At 38.6% G+C, this 25,663-nt stretch overlaps 1 protein-coding gene across 2 annotated transcripts in view; it reads right to left on the minus strand.

Annotated features, from left to right (window-relative positions):
* Positions 1-25,663, minus strand: part of GLIS3 (GLIS family zinc finger 3) — a 451,227-nt gene that overhangs the window by 87,400 nt on the left and 338,164 nt on the right. For both annotated transcript variants that reach the window (XM_036331014.1, XM_036331015.1), the window contains 2 exons: positions 17,046-17,207; positions 13,911-14,021 (listed from right to left, as the gene is read on the minus strand). In XM_036331014.1, coding sequence (XP_036186907.1) covers positions 13,911-14,021; positions 17,046-17,207 — 273 coding nt within the window. The remainder of the gene's footprint in view (positions 1-13,910; positions 14,022-17,045; positions 17,208-25,663) is intronic.

Raw genomic sequence — 25,663 nt, forward strand, 5'->3', positions numbered from 1 at the left:
GATTATAAAGTATGTTTTGAGAAAGTACAAAGAAAATAAGGCCCAGAAAATGGAGAAAGGGAAATCCATACCTCAAATTTCAACAAGGCAAAAAAGATAAAGCCTAGAAATGCTTTTATTGCCAGAAGGCTTAACTTCAAGCTTGGAAAGATGCTAGAAAGAATCATAAGTTGGTGAGCAGTTCAGAATGAAGACAGTCAACAGGAGTTAGCATCGGGTTGTTGAGAACAACAGAGAATCCTCATTTCCTTTTTAAATACCATTAAGTGAAAGCTGCACATATAATGAGCCTTCAATTCATCAAGATATTTAGCAAAGACTCTCATGATAGCATCCTGGACAAGACTGAGAAACCTGAAATTGATGACAACCTAGATGGATATAGTCATATTTGGATGTGTCACTACATCTAAGGAACATGGATAAATAGAAATTTGCCACCTAATTCTCTTATCTCCTTTCACCTAAAATTCCTAATTCATCCCCCATGTTACCACCTTAATTATCTTTCTAAATCATAGATCTGACCATGGTCTACGTTTAAACATCTTAGCATGATATGTATGTAAGGCCCTTAAACTTTGGTTCTCTTGTCAGCCTTTTCAATCTCAATGCTTGCCTCAATAGCCAATAAATGACATTGCAGGTCTCACATGACCCTAGTTGAAACTGTGCTATGGAATGAAGGAAATAGAATAGAAAGGAATGCAATCCATTTGCTAAAAAAACTGGAAGCTTGGTAATAAGAAAAAAATTGCAGGGAACTGAGGGTATTAATGCAGAATTTCTATATACAACAGCAAGTTCATTAAAGCCAAAGAATAAGCAATAATGGAAGACAGGACTAGAGTCCACATGCCTGCTGGTGCTCCTCCAGAAGGTAGATTTTGGACCTAATAATATAAAGAATGTTTGCACATATTAGACTTGCTAAATAACAACAATAAAAGATTTTCTTAAAAATCAGAAAGCTTAAGAGTTCACCAAGAGGCTTTATGAATATCTTTTGGGACTTCCTACATGTGATTCCACATTCTGGTCTGCAGGGAGGATGAGATTACATTTAAAGATTCCAATAATTCTGATGGAAGAATTCTTTTAATTCTGATGGGCTACAGCTGTGCCCACAGCTGGCCCTGTGAGTGGCTATGCAGCAGGCACCCATCCCAAAAAGCCACTAGGGAAAAACATCTTTCCATTCCAGTTTAAAAAGCAGCCCTACAGAGAGAGGCAGCAACTATCTCTGGTCCTTGAACAGTTAACTCAAGAGAATTAGTCCATACTCAACTAACAGAGGAAACAGTGAGTATTTGAAATGTCATATGACACTTTGCTACAGTTTATAAAGAGGGCTCTGGATTTGTTAAGTGGGAGGATAATCTTTTGCCAAAATGTTCTGTGGAATGCCAAGATTGCAAACAGTATGTCAAGATTTAATGGACGGCTATTCATTAAGGCAGTGTTAACTAATTCTGGCACACATTCTGTCAAGTCTTTCGGCTTGTAGGAAAACAGCATACCACCTTTGGCATCATACTTAGCTCCCTTTCCATTTACGAACTTTTCTCAGAAACAATCTACAGAGAGTAGAATTAGTCATAAAAAATCCATTCTGACTCCAAAGGCCAAAAGAATAAAATAAGATAATGTATACAAAATGGTTCTAAAATGTTAAAGCATCAGACAAAGATGAAATAGGACCCTTTCTTTATCTCTATTACCATGGTCACTATGGAAACATCTGAATGACAGAGAGAGGATTCCACTTGTACCACTCCAGTGGTGCCTGGAAGATCTGTTTGTCAAGTTCTCCTCAAGCAAGAATCCAACTAAACCAGCTGGGGCAAGAAAAAAATATCTTCTTCCTATAGAAAATTCTTGCTATTATCTCACTACCTCTTTAAACCACTAATAAAAGTCAGTTTCCTCAGCAGAAATGGAGGACAACAAGCCATTTCCCTCTGTATCATAACACCTTCTCATAACTCCCACTCCTGTGGGCACAGCCACTTACTCTCCAAGGACTGCATTCTGTCTAAGGCGGGACTGCAGTGAGCACTGTGCACGGTTTCTCAGTAGAAGCTACAGCCAACCTGTGGGATTGCTGACACTCTCCAGATTTCACAAATGAGAGCCTGAAGTTCAGAGATATTAAATAACTCATCCAAGGTTATATCATTAAAACTGGTGGTGTAGGGATTAGAATCCAGGTGCATGGCTCAGAAGTCCATATGCAGAAATAAGCAGATAATTTACACTAGAGGAAATAAAATACCAAATAATGTTAATAACAAAGAAATAAGGAGAGGTCTTCTGCCAATCTAGAAAAGGCAAAATCAGGAAACAACCAACGTCTAAAATGGGCACAGAAATAAACTCTTTCGTATGAAATCAATACCACCCATCTCTCATTCACAAAACGTATCTAGGGGAGAACTGACAAATGGCAGTGGTTTCCAACCCAGCCACATGGATTCTCTGGACGGACATAGGCATCAGGATGGTCAGTTTGTCAGGTTGAGATTTTAAAACCTATATACATGACTACAAATGTGTTTCTTATATTTACAAAAACACAAAGTGATTATACGAACAAGTCATAATTATGCCACAATCTCAGTTTCCATTAATTGTTTTCAAACAGCTAAAATCTCAGTTAAATTAATGGAAGAATCTGGAGTAGAGAAAACCAACTCACTAAATTTTCAACAGTCACTTGTCTTCTCTCTTAGAAACACTTAATAGACAACATGAGTTAATTTTAGCCATAGTTGCTAACATTTATTGGGCAAGTATAATGTGTCAGGTACCATGCTAAATGTTTTACTGTCATTATTTCATTTAATATGATATAAACACTGTATTAACAAATGTATGATATAAACTTATGACAAAAATGACTCATTTAAAAATTAACATTATGATGAACTTACATGATTCTATAAATTCTCTGACATACAACACAAAATGTAGTTAAAAAAGTATCCACTTATTTGCTTAAAGTATAAACTTCTTTTACATTCTTTGTACAGTGTCTTTAAATTAATTGGCATGGGTACATTTACACAATGGAATACCGCTTAGCTGAAAAAAAGAAGGAAATCTTACCCTTTGGGAGAGCATGGATAAACCTGCACAGCATTATGCTAAGTGAAATACTCCAGTCAGAGAAAGACAAGTATCATATTACCTCACTCATATAAGGAATCTAATGAAGTAACAAGCAGAATAGTGACAGACTCATAGAGAACAGGCTGACAGCTGTCTGGGCAATGGTGGTGGTGGGTGGTGGGGGAGGGGGGGAGGGCGGCTGGGAGGGGTAGAAGGATTGAACACAAAAAAAACAAAGAGAAAAAAACTCATGGACACTAAATGTGGTGATTGCTGGGGGGAGGGGGAGTGGGGAGGGGTGGAGGAGGGTATATATAGAGGGAGATAAATGGTGATGGAAGGAGACTTGACTTGGAGTGGTGAACACACAACACAATATACAGATGATGTATTATAGAATTATATACCTGAAACCTGTACAATTTGTTAACCAGTGTCACCCTAATAAACCCAATAAAAAGGAAAAAATATATTGGGGAAAAATTAATTGGCATAAATAAATTTCCTTTGAACTGTCAATGGTATAGTGAAAGGGAGTGCTACCGGGTATATCCAATAATTAATTTCCTCCTGTTTTCCTAGTGAATAATCAATTTGCACTAATATAAATTATACTCTGAGGTTCAACATGCTCCATTTTCATTTGGCTAGTGTCACCTTCAAATAAAGTAACTCAGTTAAATTTTAACATAATGGGTTTGAGTTTATGGGTGTGATGGTCAGTTTTATGTGTCCACTTGGCTAGTTTCTAGTCCCCAGTTACACAATAAACCACTAATCTAGGTTTGCTGTAAAGGTATTTTTTTTAGATGTGATTAACATCTACAATCAGTTGATTTTTAATCCAATCAGTTGAAAGGCCTTAACAACAGACGTGAGGTTTCCTGAAGGAAGAAATTCCACCTGCGGACTGCTCACCCAATCCTGGGAGCTAGAAACGTGGGCACCATCTTGAATCTTCTCTTCTCCTCACTCCTGGATTTCAATTCATCAACGCGCCCTGTCCACTCATATTTACCCCAAATGCTACTAACCTCTTTCAGACCTCCATTGAATCTTACAAAAGTACTTACTGTACTAACCAGTACACTCTCCACTCTCCACTTCAACATACTATCTGTATAATCAGCCCACCCCTTGTCAAAATCCAATTTTAATACCTCAGATTGCCTCAAGAAAAAAGGGTGCATCTTACCATTTTTTGCACACCCAAGGGCTTAGCAAAATAACAAACTGAGGGTAAATGCTGAGTAAGCAGCAGTAAATCCTCTGGGGCAGTAAATCTTATTAGCTGGGCAGAGTCTTTATGAGTGTGAGATCTATGGGGTAAGTCACTAGGAGTCCTGCACTGCGTTGGGCTCACATGGTTTTATGTTTGTTTATTTTAGACAGCTCTAGTGAGGTATAATTCATATTCAAAAAGACTATATATTTAGTGCACAATTTGATGACTTTGCACATAATGTTAACACCTGTGATACCATCACTACAATCAAGGTGACAGACATATTCACCACCTCCCAGAATTTATCTGTGTCCCTTTGTGGCAGTTCTTTTGTCTCTTTTTGGGGGGTGGGGGAAATCACCAGAGTGGTTTAATTTTGGAAAATTGGTGAACTCTATGGAGCCTTTCCCTAGGGGGAAAAAACATTTTCCCCATGATTTCTGGGATTTCATGAGCTTCCTAAAATCTATTCATCCATTCATGGACCCCCCACCCCCACCCCCGCCATGGATCCCTGAATAAAACCAAATATCATTGGTCAAAATTTGATTTTAATTCCCTCCAGTTTGGGTCTCAGCTTCATTTCCCTTGTTTGCATCTTTTTTCTACCCATTGCTATCGAGCATCTATATAACCGAGGAAGACTGGCTATAGTACTCGCTGAAAATGATTCCACCTAAAAGAATAGTTCTCAGGAAGGAAAATATTTCCACGTACACTGTTGTTCTGTTGTCAGTCACAATACACTGCCCTGGATTGCAGGTATGTGATACAACAATGCGTTCGACTGAAATAGCTACCCTTTTACCTCTGAGGCCCTGTGTTTGCCTTTCAAGCTAGCTGTAAAGATGGGGAAATAGAAAAACCAGGGGAATGTAACTTAAGCTCAGTCACGAAGCAATTCATGGCAAAGCTTAAAAGAAGCCCATACCTCCTGACGTCCAATTCAAGACACAGCCACCTGCCTAGTATCCACCATGAGAAGTTTTTACATTAGACTTATCCAAGCCTGCGTGTGAAGTCACCCTGAAAATAAATCTTCACAGTTCCGAGAGCCAAGATGCTAACAAATGGGAAAAGAGTGTCCATGGATATCAAAGACAAAACGCAACTAAAGCTGAAAAGAGAAGACAAATGAGAACTAGCAGAACCAGCATAACTGCACACGGGAAACAGCATTTCAGACGTGGAGATGAGGAGTGAATGCCCCAGAAGGCAATAGTGAGCTATGTCATGATATTTCAGGACATTATATTTAGGCAGCAGAGAGTCTGAGTTAAATGCTTTTATTCCAAAATCATTTTCATTGAGAATCCACAAAATCTAGTAAGAGAAAGGGAATGAGAAGCTTGGAAGGCTTCTGTCCGACAGTCCATCAATCAAAAAAGCAATTATGTAGGAACTATTTCCATAAGGTAGCTGTGCTAGGCACTGTATAGCTTCCACTGCTCATTAAAGCACTTGTCACAGGGTCCTCATCCCTTGCATAGTTGGCCAGAGCTGTGCCAAACACCCCTACTTTTTTTGTCCCAATTAAGAATTTTGAGGGGGAAGAGAAATAAAACTACTTTACCATTCAAGACAAAGTGTTATAATGTAATCGAGAGCAATGTAAAAACCCAAAGATATCCCCCTTGCTTTCAAACAACAGAGCCTACAACTTAAGAATCTCCATCATTTCCAAAGGAACTCTCAGAAACCATGTTCCTAGGCATTTTTTATGCAAATGGATCACAGCATTTCTTCTACTGCACTGAAAGCAAGTGTCTCCACGTGTCTCCTGTTGGAATGAAATCTCCAGGAAGGCAAGCTCAGGTCTTACTTGTTTCTAAATCCTCAGAGCTGGTGAACGGCCTCACTTGTGAACCACAAATACTAACCATCCAAGCCCTTTTCTTAGGTGGGAGATGTAAGCTACCCATTTTGCTCTCTAGCATCCAGTCCCTTCGATGCAACCATGATTGAGGACAGGCTGCAGAAAAGTGCGATTATAACAAGCTACAGTGATCCTGAATACTACTGTGCTCAGGTTTTTAAAAATTATATCTTATTAATAATTTTAAAAATATATTTTCATTGATTTCAAAGAGAAAGGGAGAGGGAGAAAGAGATAGAAAAATCAATGATGAGAGAGGATCATTGATCAGCTGCCTCCTACATGCCCCCTACTGGGGATCAAGTCCGCAATCCAGGCATATGCCTGGACCAGGAATTGAACTGTGACCTCCTGGCCGACGCTCAACCACTGATGCACATGGGCCAGACAGTACCAGGTTCTTTTAAAAGAAGCTCAAACAGGAAGGTATAGAATTTTGACTTAGGTAGTGCTTTTAAAAATTTTGCAACTAATACATTCTTCTCATTTCCAAAGTGGTCATATCAACGAGTTCCTGACCATCCCACCTCAGTAGGTCCCCCTCTGTAATCTCAATTTCAATTCCCTTGCTGTTACCTTGCTTGCACTTACGTTACTGCTGGAGGCCCGGTACATGAAATTCATGCACGGGGGGGCGGGGGGGGGAGGAGGGGCGGGAGGGTCCCTCAGCCTGGCCTGCACCCTTTCATAATCTGGGACCCCTCAGGGGATGTCCGACTGCAGGATGTCCTAAACCGGCAATCAGACATCCCTCTCATAATCCGGGACTGCTGGCTCCTAACTGCTCACCTGCTTCCCTGCCTGATCCCCCCTAACCACCTCTGCCTGCCTACCTGATCACCCCTAACCGCTCCCCTGCTGCCTGTTCGCCCCTAGCAACTTGCCTGCCTGCCTTATCGCCCCTAACCACTTGCCTACCTGCCTGATCACCCCTAACTGCCTGATCACCCCTAATCACTCTGCATGATGATCCCTAACTGCTCACCTGCCTGCCTGATTACCCCTAAGAGCCTCTGCCTCGGCCCCTGCTGCTGCGGCTTCATCTGGAAGGTCATCCAGAAGGTCATTTGGCTGTTCAGTCTAATTAGCATATTATGCTTTTATTATTATAGATTTTTTGTTTACCTTTCTATTGTTGTTGGACTTCACCAAGGCAAGGTGGCTTTTTGGGACAGAGAATGTATGTGTCTGTCATATATACACTCGCATCTATGGGTCTAATGCAGTGCCTGACACATAGTACCTACTTAATATATATTTGCTGAATGGAATAAATAAAAGCACTTGAGACTATATTCCTCAAGTAATTTACTAGAAGAGCAACTTGATGAGAAGCTCAAGAGGAAAAAGAAGATTGTTGGCCAAGTAATTCTGAGCAATGCTTACTGTTATCTTTCCCCTGGAGTACTGGTATATCCAAGGGTCTGAGAACTCTTGCAAGAAGGAAACCATTAAATATTATTTAACTCAGCATTTCTCAGATTAATAGGACAGCAAAAACTTTTTAAAGGTAAATATTGAATAACATCCTGTGGAATGTGTTCCAAAGAACACACTTTGGGAAACATTGGTTTAAGAGCTAAAAAAAATACACTGGGCCACTAGGCCCAGAGATGATGGCATTTATTTTTCTGTATTTATAAGGCTGAAGCCAGCTTCTCCAATCTCTTCAGAAAAGAACATAAGCCTTTTCTCACTACTTACTCTAATGGACAACTGCTCCTGCCCACCACTTTCCCACCCCCAAATGTGAGTTCTCAATTCCTTTTAAACAACTCCAACCACCATGTGCCATCAAAATGCTCTCGAAAGCATAGCTGGTTATACATTGGATCTGCTTAAAACAGAAGCCGCCAGACAACTGGTTTAAAATCCAAATCAGTATTGTAGGCCTAGGATTAACTTGACCTTTTTTTCTCCTTTAAATTTCATTATTAGTTAGCATCACTATTTTGAACCAAAAAAATATTTGTTTTACAAAAGCATACCCAGAGCCTTCCTTGAAATCGGTTATCCTTAACTGAGGCACCAAGACATTCAGGCAGGCAGTATCTCTTACCATTGTTTAGAGGTGTGATACCAATTGTTAACAAGCACAGAAGTTAGTGACTTGCTTAACAAAAAACAAACATATTAGTGCTGTTTTAACATCAGTCCTGTAATAGCATCTCTCCCACTCCAATTCCAATATGATTTCTTAAATGTGAGAGGAAGGGAAGGGAGTTAGCTCATCTTGAAATTATATGTCCATGATATGTGCCCATTATTGACATTCCATTAGGAGCTGGAGTGATTTAGTTTATTCCTGAGCAGAGAAGGAAGAAAGGGAAGGAGGGAGGGAGGGGATTGCCACAATCAGGGAAGGCCTCTGATTATGGATCACTGTGCATGCCATCCCCCATGTAGATGGTAACAGTAAACAACCGACAGAAGAGTGAGCCTCTTGTCTCTTCTAACACAAGCTTCCATTTAGGGAAAACTATTTTTTCACATTAGTTTTTAAGATTCCAACAACTGCACAGAGCAAAGTTAACCTACATGGTGCTTAATGAAATTGTTTACAGTTTTGAATGTATATGGCTCTGAACAGATTCCAAAGAATTGTCAATTCCATGTGAACAGAGTTGCATTAAATAAGCTGCTCTATTCTAGCCAGGAAGCTATTTAGTAGTAGAGCTGTTCTCTAAGTAGGAAATATAATACATGCTGCATTCACACACGTTTCAAAAGCTGTGCTTGGTTTAAAACAGCTTGCATTGAGATCCCCAAAGTGAAAGTCATCAACCACGGTGGGCTAAAGGTGAACGTGTAACAAACATTTAACAGATCACACTGAAAGTCTGGAATGGAGGAAGAGTGAAATGGACAGAAGAGTCATGTCATCTCTGTTGGCCCAGCATTCTTTGCATTCACTTTTAAAAAGTCCATTTTGATAATGGGCCAGAGTTGAAGGAAACTCCCCTGCTTATGGCACTTCCAAGGTGAAAATGAAAAATTCTGATAAAGCTCACAGCCTTGAGGAAAATTCCAAGTGGCTCATTGCCTTAATTTTCTCTCATTTCACCACCCATTGTCAGCCAGGGCTGGAGGATAGACTCTACCTTCAGCTCGGCAGGCTAGATTCTACTCTCACTAGAGACCTTCACTGGTGATTTGAGTATTTCCCTACTCATTTATCTGTGTAGCCCTCTATTTAATAAACTCGAGATCTGCAAAGCACATTCCACGGAAGAAGTCTACACATAGCTGATGGGATGTGTGGGTGTGCACGCATTAGACAAAGAGAAAAGTTACTCCCTGAATGCAATGAGACAAATTATCCCAATTCCTTTGTAGAGAGGTGTTTTCCCCCTTCTTCTTCTTTCTTTTTTTCTGCATAAATAATATTTAGCTGAGATTTCACGTTCTTGGTTTTTAGTAGGATCCAACAGGTATGGGAAAGGGCCACATGACAATGGCCAGGGCATAGCTTAAAAGATCTCTGCCCTTCCTTATAAACATTTGTCTTAAAGCTCAAGGTGCCTTGTCACTGGCCCTGATTTCAGAGTCGGACCTCATAAAGCCAGCAACGTTAAGACCAAAATAATGTCATTTAGTGTCTGGGGTGGAGAGGGGTTAAAAAAAAGGATTAGAGGCAGACAGGCCAGGGATATTAAATGAGTCCATGACTAACAGGGTGTGACAGAAAGGGTTTTATTCTTTTCAACAAAACAATTCCCTAGGGCTGGGACCATTACTCCACTGTGCCTTTATCACCTTGGAATTTTTATGGTTATTTTTGATGAATTCACATTTTTGTAAAGGCTTTTTTGAAATGATGCCAGTTTTCAATTTTAATTAAAGTCGTAAATAATCTTAATTCTGCCTTAAAAGGTTTATTGTTTCTTACTTTTTTTATTATTGCTGCCAGGAAATATTTCAAATACCAAGCCCTGATGTGAGTTAGCAATTAGAATCTCTCCAAGGTCTAGTAACAACACTGTACCATGTAAATATTATACACCAGTACACCAGCACAAGGTTCGAACATGCGGATTGACTGATTTCAGGTTTATTAGCACTGTTTCTCCTGGGAGTGACATTTCCTCTTTTTATTGGGTGAAACAATTTTTTTCATTTTAATTTCCATAAATTAATCCATCATAGATCTATAAAGGATTTTTAAATCTTCAGATTAAAAAGACAGGTTAGAATTCAGAAAGTAAACACAGTAAACTTGTCACTAAAGACCAGGCAATGAAAGTCAGCCAAATCCAACTCAACCATCTGCACAAAACTGAGTGAGCATCAAAAGCTAAATCATCAGAGAGACAAAAAGTTATTTTACTTAAGATAAAATTATGACAATACTGAAATACTTGACATCCTATATAATAAAAGCCTAATATGCAAATTGACCAAACAGTGGAATGACCAGTGGAACAAACAGTTGCTACGATGCGCACTGACCACCAGGGGGGCAGATGCTCAACGCAGGAGCTGCCCTCAGCCCACAGGCCCAGGCCAGCCAAGGCAGGTGCCAGTGGGGGCCCCTGACTGTCCCATGGTCGCCCTACAAATCAACCCTGATTGCCAGCCAGGCCTAGGGACCTTACCCATGTATGAATTTCGTGCACCGGGCCTCTAGTTAGATTATAATACTGTTCCTTGTTAACTAGATTGCCTGTTGAAGGTTTGTCTGCAAATTGTCTATAAATTTATAATGTGTAATCTTAAAGTCTGATTTTCTTTTTTAAATTAGTGCTCTGAGGATCTTTCACATAAACTACTCTTCCTTTACAGAGGCTGAAATGTACCATATTTGAACAATAGAAACCATTAACAATTCCTGAAAATGTACATTATGTTTCCATACCTACTGTCACTACATATTGTAGCTTATTTGTCTCGATATGGGACTTGTATTCTGTCATGTCCATGACAACTGTTACTATCTATGAAGGTGCTCTCCAATCTCAGGTCAGATTTGCCATTACAGTAAAACCTAATTATGATCTGGAGAATGGTCATATTCAGGGGGAAAACACTCTCAGCAAGGGGTTTTTGTTTGTTTGTTTTTAACAAACACAACTTTTCTCTTCAAGTTTATAAGATATACACAGACAAAGACAAAAACCATTAGGCAGTAGTCCTGCTAAACATTAATGTATGCAACAATGATGTATTATTTTAACAATATTGCCCTGGCTGTTTGCTCAGTAGTTAGAGCATCCATCTGCAGACCAAAGGGTAAAGGATTTGATTCCTGAACAAGGGCATTGTACCTCAGTTGCAGGTTCCCCAGCCCCAGTAGGGGCATGTATGGGAGGTAACCAATAAATGTTTCTCTCTCTCCTCTCCTTCTCCCTCCATTCCATTCTCTCCAGAAATCAGTGGAAAAAATATCCTTGGTGAGGATTTTAAAAAAAAAGAATATTAAACATCTCCTTACAACTTTATCTATATTATAATATTACTACTCATTTAGCAGCTCCATTGCTCTTTTAAAATAAAAGAATATATCTAATCCACACCAAATGATCATCTATTATTGTTAATACTATTATATGTTGATAATAATCATCTATTATCAATTTATTGGGATTCTAATTAAAGAGACCTAACTATATTTATAGAGAAAAAAATGATTTCAACAATTGACTTACTAGAGTGGGTTTGTATATAATTAAGAATATCCTAATTATGCTAACCAAAATAAGCCAGTCAAAGGAAGATAAGTATACATGATCTCACTCATATGTGGAATCTAATGAATAAAATAAACTGATGAACAAAACAGATCCAGATACATAGAAGCATAGAGCAGACTGTTGACCCTCAGAGGGAAGATGGGGAAGAGTGGGTGGGTGGGAAGAGATCAACCAAAGAACTTCTATGCATATATGCATAACCCATGGACACAGATAATAGGGTGGTGAAGGCCTGGGGTGGGGACAGACTAGAAAAGGTTAATTTGGCGGGGGGGGAGGAAGGGACATATGTAAGACTTACAACAATAACAAGTTTAAAAAAATATTATCTATCACATCCTTCTAACAGGCATATTTCTAATAGGGAAGAGGTCAAATTATTCCATATATATGCCCTCAACTAACTGGCTTTGTGCTAATACCTCTCAAGGAAGAATAACAAAAAGACTAGAGAGCATTTTTTAACATAAAAAGGTTATATCCCTATAAACCATGAAAGAATACAAGATTCTAGGTAGCTAGAAGTCATGGCTGCTTGAAAACCATGGCCAAGAGGTTCAATCACTTGAAATAAGTTGAGTCTTAAACTTCCCTTAAGTTTGTTATGAAGGGCCCTTAAATGAATCAGGTACCCACCTGAACACAAATGAAATATTCAAAAAGCCACAGTCAAGTCAACATATTTTCTGCCATGGTCAGAGGATACCTGTTGGTCCAAAAGTTTACAAACTCAATTATTAGGAAATGCCTTGTGAGGTGGTAAGCTCCTCATCTCTTGAGGCATTGAAGCACAGCACAGCCAACCACTTGCTGGAGGTCTTATGAGGTCAGGAGAACAAGTCAGGTGGGTTGGCTGGTTGATCTTTAGCATTGCTTCTAAACCTGAGATACTATGACTTCTATAAACTTTGAAAGATATATTGATCCCTCATTGATGTCTATGTAATTTTAGGCTCAATTCCTTTCCCAGATTTTCATATGCAGTACCTATTAAGGAACATATCTTTTAAATCCTCACCCAAGGATATTTTTTTTCATTGATTTCTAGAAAGAGTGGAAGGGAGGGAGTAGGGGGAGAGAGAAACATCGATGCAAGAGAGGCACATCAATTGGTTGCCTCCCATACATGCCCTGACTGAGGGCGGGGAACCTGCAACCCAGATACATGCCCTTGACCCCATAATCAAACCCGGATGGACCCTTTCGTCCAAGGCCTGATGCTCTAGCCACAGAGCAAAATTGGCCAGGACAATAAATAATATTTTTCTAAGCATGGAGGAATGCTTCTATTCTTACTCATCCTAGAGATTAACCTACCTTCTTCATCGGAGTTAAAATTATTTTAGCCTATCGATATTTTATGAAAAAGCACTTATCTCCAGACAGGATTTCTGTTGTGCTGTTTTTTCTAATTCAATATTCTTGTTATTTGAACTTAATTTCCATAAAAGCCTTTTATTACTTTCCAATTTAGGAGACTTACACTTAATTTTCTCTGATTCCTATTCTACAAGCTCTCCCCAGAAATTCATATCTGGCTATATCAACTGTACACATCACAACCTTGCTATTACAGGCATCCTTCAGAGACATTTCAAGTTTGGTTCCAGAGCCCTGCAATAAAGCAAGCCACAGGTATTTTTTGGTTTCCCGATACATATAGTAAGTATAGTCTTATAAGTGTGCAGTAGCATTATGTCTAAAAAAAATGTACGTACTTTAATTGAAAATATTTTATTGCTAAAAAATGCTAACCATCATTTGAGCCTTCAGGGAGTCAATCTTTTGGCTGGTGGATGGTCTTATGAAAAATAATACCTGGGAAGAGCAATAAACAGAGCCCAATAAAATGAAGTATGCCAGTTATTTCATGGAAGATTTCTCTCTGCAGAGTCTAACACATATCACACCTTGAGATGTATACGAATTTCCAACGTCCTGCAGAAGCTCCCAGTATTCAAGAATTTAACTGCTTTTTCTGACTGAGTAACTTCTTTTTTAAAATTACCTTTTTCCTCGCTTGTTGTTCTTTGGAAGAATGAGCCTTCACATGCTTTCTTAGGGAACTTGGGTCTGTGTAGCGTTTGGTGCATCCTGGAATCTGACAAGCATAAGGTTTCTAAATAAGAAAGACAGAAAGAGATGGCTGTGGTTAAATCCTTAAAGTAACTGGGGAAGGTCTACTCAAAGACTTATTTATTGGCTTCAGAGCATGAGCAATTTCCAACCGACTGATATGAAATGTTGGGTAATACTTGAACATTTTAATGAGAAAGAGCCCAGTAAGTTTGCATCAAGGCAGAAAGGAGAGTAAACTTTCAAGAAACAGAGAGACTGCCTATCTTTGATGATTTTTAAGAGATTGCCATAGAGTGCACTTTTACAGGAATCTCTTGTGGCATTTTTTAAACATGGAAATTATTATTAAACATCTCTGGTCATACTTACAGTTATGTTCCCCTGAAAACAGTCATTGGGACTGTCAGAAACTAGGAAACACATATTCTTTAAGAGTTCAGGTATAAAGAAGCTGTAGAAAAGTCCAGAAAAGACTGGGAATGTTTCAGAAGAAACCTGATTCAGAAAGAGAGAGGGAGAGAATTAAAAGGGAAAATTAGTAGAAAATGAGTAGGAGACAGGTTTCAAACAACAGACACATGAAAAATCAGCCAGAGGGACATTAATGGTATTAGTTGTAGAGAAGTCATGGTACTAAGCCTGGGGTATATGAATAAGCCCTTGGTTGAGTGTGATGAGAACAGAAGTTTTGCTCCTCCAAATCCCCGCTGCTCCTGAGCAATGTGACGTGTGGGGCTTAAGGCTAACTCTGGAATCCTTTTTATTTTTGTACTGTAAAATTATTTCCGTTTGGGTATTAATATGCTAACAAAAAACTGAATTAAAACTATTCAAGGTTAGAATTATGAACTCAGTAATCTTTATGGGAAAACCATTTTCCTGTAAATAAAGAATCCACTTAGTGAAGAAAGGTATTTTATCCAAAATTCTGACAGCATTCAGCATAAGGAGTACTTACCGAAAGAGAATGAACACCTATATTTAAATAACAAATTATTTCAGCAAGTACAGTTTGCTCTTTAAAACAAATGTTTCATTTCTCTATGATTTTAAGAGAGCACATCAATTTGTTAAACACAATAAAAATTTAAACCATAGTAGTTTGGATCTTAAAAGTAAAAATGATGACTTCAACAAAATAAGACCCAAAGCACGGAGGTATGGAACAGACTGACATACCTCGATGTGAAGAGGTATGAGGGATAAGAAGAGATAAACCAAAGAACTTATATACTTATATGCATAGCCCATGCACATGGCAATAGAGTAGTGAAGACCTAGGGGAGTGGGTAAGGGCTGGGAGGAGGGGGGGAAAAGAGAGAAAATGGGAGATATCTGTAATACTATCAACAATAGAAAATACATTTTAAAAATATTTAATAAAGAAGTGATTTTTAAAAAATAAAAATAGCTGAGTTTTAAAAGCTACTGCATTGAACTGAATCATAAAATCATTATCTTAGGTAGCTTTCCTCAAAAGTTTTAAAAAAGGATATTTTTTAAAATTCCAAAATGATTTTAGAAACTGCTCTGAAGTTTGGTTAGCTAAAATTAGCTCCAAGCAAAGAAGGGTATAGTAGAACCCTAACACTTAGCCTCACAATAGTTCTTTCAAACTACAGATAACTAGCTAGAGTAGAAGCAATTTCTCAAGACAATCTTGTCTCATGAATGTTCATTCTTCCATGATAATGTTTAATGATAAATTGAAAAATTTATTGGATTCTACCCAGACCATTTTAGACATACAAAATAGGGCATTTTTTTAACATAATATATTCTTTTTTACTATTTCTACCTTTAAAAAAATACTGCTATTCACCAAATTTATTCATTTAATATTCTATTCTGTTGGTCCTAAAATCACTTAATTCAATTCAGCTGGAGGAGGAAGGGTCAATCTTATATCCATATTACTGTAATTATATTTCAGATATTTACTAGGCAAACCATCACATTTATTTATATCAGGAGATATTTCTGTTTAGAAAGGTTATGTGACATAGTTAAAATGACTTTTATCAATATGACTAATAGAGGCTAATATAAAATTTAATAAATATGTCAACTATAACGTCAGAAGAATATTAAATATGTATGAGAAGGTGTGTAGAAATCACAGTATCTTTTTGAAATTCAAATTCCCGTGTAGTTTAATAATAGACATCAGAATGTTAACACTGAAAAAGTACTGTCATGAATACATTATTTGCAAGAGCGTGGGATAAGAGATCTGTGATGTGTACAATGCATTTATCCTGATGGTTTTAAGTGAAGTGAAATTACATACAGTTTACCTGGCCTCATATAAGGAAAATGGCATCAAAACCTGAGACATACGAAGAAGAACATTCAACATAATTGAGAATATAAAAGCGAGTGTGGAGTCTAGAAAAAACATCTGTAAATGCTCTAAGAAGGTGTGATAATGAAAATCATAAAACTGAGCCCTAGGGAAAGAGTTGCTGATTCTTTTTAGATTACTTAAAGGTGAAAATACCAGCGGGTTTCTAAAGCAAAAGGCCACATTCACTCTCAAAACCCATGCCAGCCTCCACATGTTTATGTCAAGAAGAAAAGAACCAGAAGAAGAAATAAAAAGGTACAGTTGTTGGTATGGAAAATAATAATACAATAATTATTAAGTAACAATACAAGAATAAATTGTTTCGTGTGCTCACGACTGTAAATCTGTATATTGTGTGTCTTAGTACATTTTGATATCTGAATACTTAATTTAATGCCCAATCTGTAGTGGTCATTCGCTGTACTAAAATCTACTCTATGACAGCCCTTAAACTGCCTCTGCTTTGGACACAGAGGTTACCAAAGAACCCCTTAGTCCCAGGCAGCTGTAATATTTAGGATACTCATGACTACAGAAAAATGAGGGAAGAGCCAAACAAGGCCCCTCTGGCTCTTTACCAGGTTCCGTTGCTGCCCTTGGCATTATCCCTGTAACCTGCAGGCCATAAAGCAAACACCTTCACCACCCCACTATCTAAAGGGCACTTCCTCACACCGGGCTTCGGGCTGAAAGGTGGAAAGCTCCTGCCATTCTTACAGTGTCCAGATGCGTCCTCTGGTGCTTGGCACGGTCGCTGGAGTTACTGAACGCCTTCTGACAGCCCGGATGCTGGCACAAGTAAGGCTTCTCGCCCGTGTGACTCCGCAAGTGAATCTTGAGATTTTCGAGCCTTGAAAAGGCCTTCTTGCAACCTTCAAACTGCAGAGAGAAAACAATTTGAGGTTGTTGAGAAGGACTTTGAGAGCTTGAGTTTGAGGGACAGAAAAAAGTGTTCCTAGTTTGTACTTAGCCTAAAACAAAAAATAAAATCCAAACAGTAACAAATATTACTTCTAAATATATCTATATGTTTATGTAAACTGCACTTTTCTACTCAGTATACATGCCACTTTCTGTATCAGACTTGGGTCCCAAACTGAATCCTGTGATTACTTATGTCAGAGAGAATTCACTGTGAGCCATCTGGCTCAGTTAATAAAAATACAGTAATGCGTGTCTTAAAGACTTATTAAAAAATTAACATACTTTTCCATTTCCAAATTGGTTTAAATTGAAAGAACCAGGAAGGAAGAAACTTTTTACAACTAATAAACTAACAAGAAAAATTAGAGTGATGTATGAGAAAAAAAGTGAATTGAAGATCCAAGAGTTCAAGATGAAAAAGGTATGTGTAATTGAGTTATTATGATCATAAACTTGCTTAACTCTATTTTAAGGGGTTTTCCAACTCCCAAAAGATTGAACTTGTTAAGGGTAATGCCAAGCCTAATGAGATACAGTTTTTAAGCATGCTTTCAAAATGGTTCTAAAAGACATTTAATGCTAAATAATTTTCCTAATAAAGTAATGGTTTTATTTATTTTTATTTTTTAAAAAGAAATTTGGTTACCTAGTTCAAGAAGAGAACTAAAAATGAAAGACTGGCAAGTTCAAGAAATGCTTCATTGGTTTATCAATAATATTTACTAATAGTAATTTTTACATAATGCCTTCTGTGGGCAAAATGTCAGCCACCATTAGCTGGTCAAAGTGATTCCAATCCTTGAAATGACAATCTAATAAAGAAGATGTGTTAGTGCAAGCCTATAAAGGAAGCATAAAGGTGAGATGGGCATTTTTATCCTTTAACTCTCTTATTGGTGCTAAGCCCCAAAATATCTGTCACTTTGACAATTTTAATAGCTTTAGAATTTCCACTGAGAAACTTATGAATATGGGAAAAATTAATCAGAACAAAGCATAATATGTTTACAGCAATTAAGAAACCATACTTCTTAGAGAGGAATGCTTGTGTGAGGAGGGGGATAGGGAGCACAGAATATAAGCTAAAGTAAATACTAGATGGTTTCCATTCAAAATTAGCAGGTATTACCTAACCTTACTTCAAGATCTTTCATGAAACTCTTTGGTTCTCTTGCTTATTACATTAGATGATGGAGTACATTGTTCATGAAGGGGTGATCCAGAGCTGGCCAGGTTTTAGTTATTTGAATTTTCATTTTTAATGAAGGACGAACTAATGAGAAAAGATACTTAAACATGTCATAACTCCATCCTTTTAAGTTGTCCAGATTTTGTATGCTGAAGTATTTTAAGAAATATATGAAAGTTGCACTTATTTTTTGATTGAGAGTTATACATGTTTCATAGACATATGTTGGTTTATTTCAATTTTTATATTTTGCTTAAAATAATTTTGGTGTTTTCCTGATTTTTATAACTTTAGCCTGAACAGAAAATGATTGCTGACGAAGTCAACTACTTTTACAACAGAGTGAAAGATAGAATGCTATGTCGCTAGGGGAAAGGAGTTAAATGGCTTATTTCCACAGATTTTCAATTAGGTCACAAGTTTGAGAATAAAGGTGTTCAAAGTTAACCCCAATTCATAGCTAAGAGGCCTCTTTTGACCAAACCTGTTTTTAAGGTTCTCTCTGAATGACAACTTACAGCAAACTCTTGGAGCTCAGATTATTTTACTTGGAATCACTTGATGGACCACACTTAGGTCTAAAATGAGCCTGTGGTTTTGAACACATCAAGCCCGTAGCATATTTCATACCAAGGCTCTTTTGTAGGTGGACACCATTCTGGGGCCAGTTCCAGGGGTGCATACCCAGACGTGGGAAGGCCCCAGCATCCACTCCCTTCTGCAGTCCCCAGATCTTGGTAAAAGAACAGGCTGCACTGTTTCAGCACCAACATGGGAGTGGAGAGCCACTTGAGAATAGATTAATGAGTTTTTTGTGAGTATTGGACAAACAAGACCCCTGGATCTACCATGAAGTGATTAGAGTAGTGATGGTGAACTTGTGACACGCGAACTCATTTTTTTTTTTGGTTGATTTTTCTTTGTTAAATGGCATTTAAATATATAAAATAAAAATCACAAATATAAATCTTTGTTTTACTATGGTTGCAAATATCAAATGTTTTCTTATCAAAGTTCCTAAAGTGCAAGGTCCCTCCTGAGATTTAAGGTTAAAATCATCACTTGACTGCTCATGTTACTGTCACCAACCAACACTGACACAAAAATTGACCAATATACTAGTTTTAGGTCCTTTCTTACTGGACTGGCTATGGAACCCAGAACTGAGGGCCCAGTGACACACAACTAGACGAACAGGCCTGAGGTTGCCTGTAGTTCAAACACAGACCCTATATGAGAAGACAACAAATAGATTCTCAGCATCCAGCAAGATAGCAGGAGGTGGTAACATGGGAGGGGAGTGATGGTGGGCAAGCATCTGGTATACATTAGTAATTTCATCTAAATAGCATTACTCTCCCCCCCTTCCCCCAACTAATACTGAGTAAGCCCTATGAGTGTGGCACTATGTGTTAGGTAGTGGGGGGATCAAGATGAATACAATGCAAACGTCGCTCATGGAAGATGGAAGCAAAGCCTGGGCAGGGCACATACTGGTGAACCTTGAGTAGCGATTCTCAAAGCTGGTGCACCTACGTCTGCCTCATCAGCATGCCCTGGGAACTTGTCGGAAATACAAATTCTCTTGTCCCGCCCCAGAATTATAGAACAAAACCCCGGTTCTGGGGCCCAACATCTGAGTGTTAACAAGCCCTCCAAAAGATTCTGATGCAACAGTGTGCCAGCGAGTTAGGGATGCCATTTATTGTAATCACTGTCGGTTTTCTTATGAAAATCTCCTGACATCAGTGGGTGTCACTCGGGATTTACCCATTTCTAACTGGGACAAGAGTCCATGGACTAGCAGCAGCGCTGGACTGGAAAGGAACATCTCCAGTCCAGGGTTGGGCAAGGTTATCTCCTCCTGCACTGCCAATGGGACAAAATCTCAGAATGCCAGTCTCATACTAGGAATTCTTTAAACTCCCCACACTCTTTAATCTGCTGCCAGGCAGATGTCGGGTTCTGAAATAGGTAGGGCTATAAGTTCCCTCTGTGGCATCCTTACCACAGAACATCTCACGTTTCCAGCGCCCACTGCAGTCCCCCTATTGAGAAAAAGCACTGAGGGGAGCCATCATTTTCCATTTGCACATTTCAGTGGCTCTACAGACACCTAAGAGAATAAAACATAAGACTGGAAGTGACAGAACTTTAAATCTCACTGGGTCTGAAAATACTGCGTTGCATGAAGCCTTGCTCTAAGAAATATCTCGTTAAGTCTATGGCTGTTTTCAAGTAACCAACTTTAATTAATAAGTATAAGTTGCTTTAAACCTAGAGAACCCGAGCTTGCATCACTTTGCTAATTCAGGAGATTATTTCATATTTAAAGGATCACAACGGAACTGTAATCACCATCTCTATATATTGGCTTGATTACAGATTGTTGACATTAGGTGGCATTACGATGACCTTTGAAATATTACTTTCCCTTTCTATTAGATGCTTTTGTGTAAAATTCTGAAACTGAAAGGCTCATTAGACACCATTAAAATAGGATTTATTCCATATGTGTAACCAATAATCAAGGAGACTATTACTCCCTCCCCTAATCAGCTACTTAGAGTGCTGAGGAGCACAAGTTCATATTCAAAGTAGTAATAATGGCAAACCTTTCCTGATCAGGTTTCTATGCCACTAAAGCCAACAAAACCCAAACAGAAAGGAGTCTATGATGCTGGACATGCTTTTAGAAACATACATTTGATTTCAATGGAGGCCCAGTGTTTATAACCCTTGGAAGTACAAGTTTTACAATTTAGTCAGTCAAGACCAATTAATCCCATTAGTGATGGCTGATACCATGATATGCTGGGCAGTGCCTGGAAGTGGGTGATGAATTATATGTTAATTTACATCTTCCACTTAAATAGCCCAAAGACAACAGTGATGAAAGGCACTGGTGGAAAGGTCAGCAAATATTTCTAATGCAGTGGATAGAACCAAGGCGACTTCCACAATAAGCTCAAGAATTCAAGTCCACTTGAATCATGGACGTACCTGGAAAAGGGGAAAACAAATGATGGCCTCTCCTGTGACTCAGAGAGGCCAAAGGATTAGCTAAGGACCAAGGGCCACCTCAAAGACCTGAGAAGAGGTGAGAAATCTGACTCACGTATTCAGCTGAGGTTTAGCAGTGCCCTTCTGGGAGGGCGCCTCCCAGCATTATGTACTCATGAATACCCTGGAATCTTGTTAAAACGCAGATTCTGATTCATAGGTGTGCCCTAGGGCCTGAGATTCTGTGTTTCTAACAATCTCCTAGGTCCGTGGTCGGCAAACTGCGGCTTGCGAGCCACGTGCAGCTCTTTGGCCCCTTGAGTGTGGCTCTTCCTAAGCCTTAGGAGTACCCTAATTAAGTTAATAACAATGTACCTACCTATATAGTTTAAGTTTAAAAAATTTGGCTCTCAAAAGAAATTTCAATCGTTGTACTGTTGATATTTGGCTCTGTTGACTAATGAGTTTGCCGACCACTGTCCTAGGTAATTCTCTAAATGTTGAATGTTTGAAGTCACACTTTGAGAAGTAAGGTTCCAGGGATCATTAACTCTCCTCAGGTTGAAAATGTACAGTTTAATGAGGTTTTTAAAAAATATGTTTTTATTGATTTCAGAGAGGAAGGGAGAGGGAGAGAGAGATAGAAACATCAATGATGAGAGAGAATTATTGATTGGCTGCTTCCAGCATGCCCCTCACTGGGGATTGAGCCCAAAACCTGGGTATATATGCCCTGATCAGGAATCGAACCATGACTTCCTGGTTCATAGATTGATGCTCAACCACTGAGCCATGCCGGCTGGGCAGTTTAATGAGTTCTGTGGGGGGTTTTTTTAAAGAAAGCAATAAAATAAATAAAAGTACTAGAGCAAGAATAAAAGAATAAAGAAAGGGCTTGCTTTTGATGAGCCAAACTATGGCAGTTTCGTTCTTAAAAGTGTGGAAGAGTAAAATCTAATTTTAAAATTTAAGTTGGGAAGATAACAGAAAGTGTTGTCTGGGGGGAAAAAAAGCAGAAGAAAAACCAGGGGGAAAAAGAGACAAAGAATCAAAATAGAAAAATTGCAGAAGCACATGGGGCCATCTGATTTTGTTTCTTCTTCAGTCTTGTTCGCATTTGGACATATGGTTTGCCTTGTGCCACCCTGTGGTTTCTGTTCCCAGTGCATCCTTATTAGATGCTCCAGCAAATCTTAATATTTACCACAGCAGCCTGTAGAAATTGTTACACATAAAAGGAGAGAAAGAAAATAATTCAAATGTTTTGAAGCTTTCAAAAAGTATCTGTTTCCTGGATTGATTACACTGAGGAATGTGGAATTCCTTCCTCACCCTGTCTCATTCACAATGCTGCAACAGGATGGAGATGCCGCAGTCTTCTCGCTTTGTGACCTTACTCATGTTTCAGTCTGATCTGCCCCCCATGCCAGGTCCATCACAGAACAACATACCCACAGAAAAGGAGTTTTTATGTTTCCTTTTGCTTGCTAAAAGGTAATATCTGATTTTTTAATATTTCAAAGATTCTACCCAGAAGAATAGTGGCCTCATTGGAAAATTATTTAACATCATGGCAGGGTTAACCCCAGTTAACTTGAGAGTGCTCTTTACATCAAGGAAATTGGTGCACCCCACACTGATTTTCCAAAGGTTCCAAGTATCTAAATAGACTTGCAGTGCATTTCTGATGACAGCCTTCAAAGTTGTCTGGCCCTTCAGTTTGGCTGGGATCGCTGGAGGGGGAAGAGACTGACACTTTGGCCTCAATGAGTCAGTCAACTACTTCAGGGCCTGCCACTCATCTGGCGTTCTGAAGTGACCTACAGGACTCATTTATCCAGATTTTCTGGAACTATTAAAAATTTTGTAGAATTAATATAAAACCCTTTCTGTAATGTTTTCCTAAGCCATAATAAAGAGATCCCAGTTACTATGTTTTTCCTTCTTATTTTAGTGTACAAAATGAATCTATTAACGAGCTCATAAATACAAGTCCTTGGCCTGTTGTGCTTCTTGTTTTTGATTAAGAAATCTGTATAAAACAAAGGTTACCTGAATGCAGTATGCGTGTGTTTCTTATTCATTTATGGCAATTTGTTGCTTTTTAGCATTTTGGGTCATGAGTAGCAACTGTTCCTTAAAAGGGTGTGCTAAATGAGGTGACAAAATAAGTGAGGGTGAACTTAAAAAATGAAAATGGGGAAAATGTTTTCGAGAAGCCACAATGTAGAGCAAAATAGATTATTTCTGTGCCAACATTTGAACCATATTAAATTTTTATGGAAATTATGAAGTATCTGGTTTATAACAATTGCAAGGGGCGGGGGACAAATGGAAGCTCATCATGGGCATTATATTCACAGCTGGGAAAAGAATACTACACAGAGCAACACTGGTATTTAAGACAGACTGTACGGCCCTCTCCAGTTACTCAACAAATATAAAATGCCATATATTATTCATGTTGTGTCAATACAACACCAGAAAGCTACAATTTCAAGCAAATAATTATTTCTGTGCGTGGATAAATCATAAAACTGGTTGTCTGTGATTGTTTAAACATAACAATAAGTTAGTTGCCTGATATTTTGTTGTTGCTGTTTATTAGCATTGATTTCCTGCAACTCCAAATATATATCCACCAAAGGGTATACATTTCAGAGATTCATAGTCACACCTCTATAAATGCACTTTGATTATATGTCAGTAGAACAAATATATTTAAGACTATGTGACTGGCCCTACATAAATGTGTAAAAGCAACCAAATCATTTCATCCCTATACCTGTGTTTCTGACCACCACACAGCTAGACATATTTCTACATACATATATCTACACCAGCACAATACATCTAGGAAGTATATATATACACCTACATATAGAAGCTCCTTTGAGATGTTTTGTTACTCAGTATTAATGAAAACACTTTTTCAAACTCTTAAAGTCAAGTCTATATACCAGGTATTGAGTTTCTTGCACATTCAGCACTTTATTAGGCTCTGTGGATGTACAAAGGAAACAACACACTCAAACTTACATTTTCTGCATTCCTAGAACATTCCAGGAGATAGGTATATACCCAGAATGAGGTTTTGAATCTGACCCAGCCTGCTCCAACACCCCCAAATTATTCGCTATCTACTAAAGGTAAAGAAACAGAGAAAATGGAGGAAATGTCTTTGGATTTTGTGCATTATTTGGGGCATTTAAAAAAATGTCAGAAACATTCTCTAAAACTCGGTTTTTCTAAAAGATCTCTCTAATTTCAGAAGACAGGTAGGGATAGATGACGCAAGAGAACTAAGTAAGCAAAATGAAAGGAGAAGTGAGGAAACAGAGATGGTGTGCCCTGTATGTGGTCAGGCCCGTCCTCCCTCTGCCCTCCCACCCTCCCACGCTGGCTCAGGGCCAGTCCAGCTGCGGCTCCTTAATTAAGCAGTGTGCTCCTCTCAGCCCCTGTGCCACTGCACGTGCTACTCCCTGTGCCTGGCGACATCCTCCCGACCCTTCTTTAGCTGGGTGTCATCGCCTCTGTGATGCTTTCCTTTGTGCTTTCACCAGGGCACAAGGGATCACTCCTCACTTACCCACTACACCTTGCCCACTGACTTGCTAAAACATGTAGCTAATTGGATTGTTTGTCTCCGCCACTAGGCTTTGAGATTTATGAGGACAAGGGACTGAGTCTTATTAATCTTTTTATTGCCGACACTGGGTATAGTGCTTGGCATATATTCAAGTGACCACAGAACACTTGCTAAATAAATGCTAAACAAAATAGCCAGAATGAACTCTTTGTAAAATAGCATATTGATTTCCTAGACTTCCTTGTGTAGTAAGCTCATTAAGACCTTTTAATTAGGTAGGGCCAGTTGCCGCTCATGATGACATCAAATGGTCAACATCGCAAAAGCTATAAAATGCATTTATGGGTTTTGCTGGAGTTTAATGTTCTATGGAACAACTGTAAAACATGATTTAATTATCTTAAATCTAATTATGCGAGGAAACAATACTAATAACAACATATGGTTGTATATTTTGCATGTGGATGAGATGCATGAAATTCTTTATTGACGTGCTGAGAAATGTGTAGTAATGCTGCTGAAGTGAGTGAACTGTTTTCATACCACACCCTTTTCCAAACTTGAGCTAAACATACACAGGCCCATTTAGGAACATGTTATGTTATTAGCAATAATTCAAGGCACATAAAT

Source organism: Myotis myotis, unplaced genomic scaffold, assembly GCF_014108235.1.
Source record: "Myotis myotis isolate mMyoMyo1 unplaced genomic scaffold, mMyoMyo1.p scaffold_m19_p_12, whole genome shotgun sequence".
NCBI lineage: Eukaryota > Metazoa > Chordata > Mammalia > Chiroptera > Vespertilionidae > Myotis > Myotis myotis.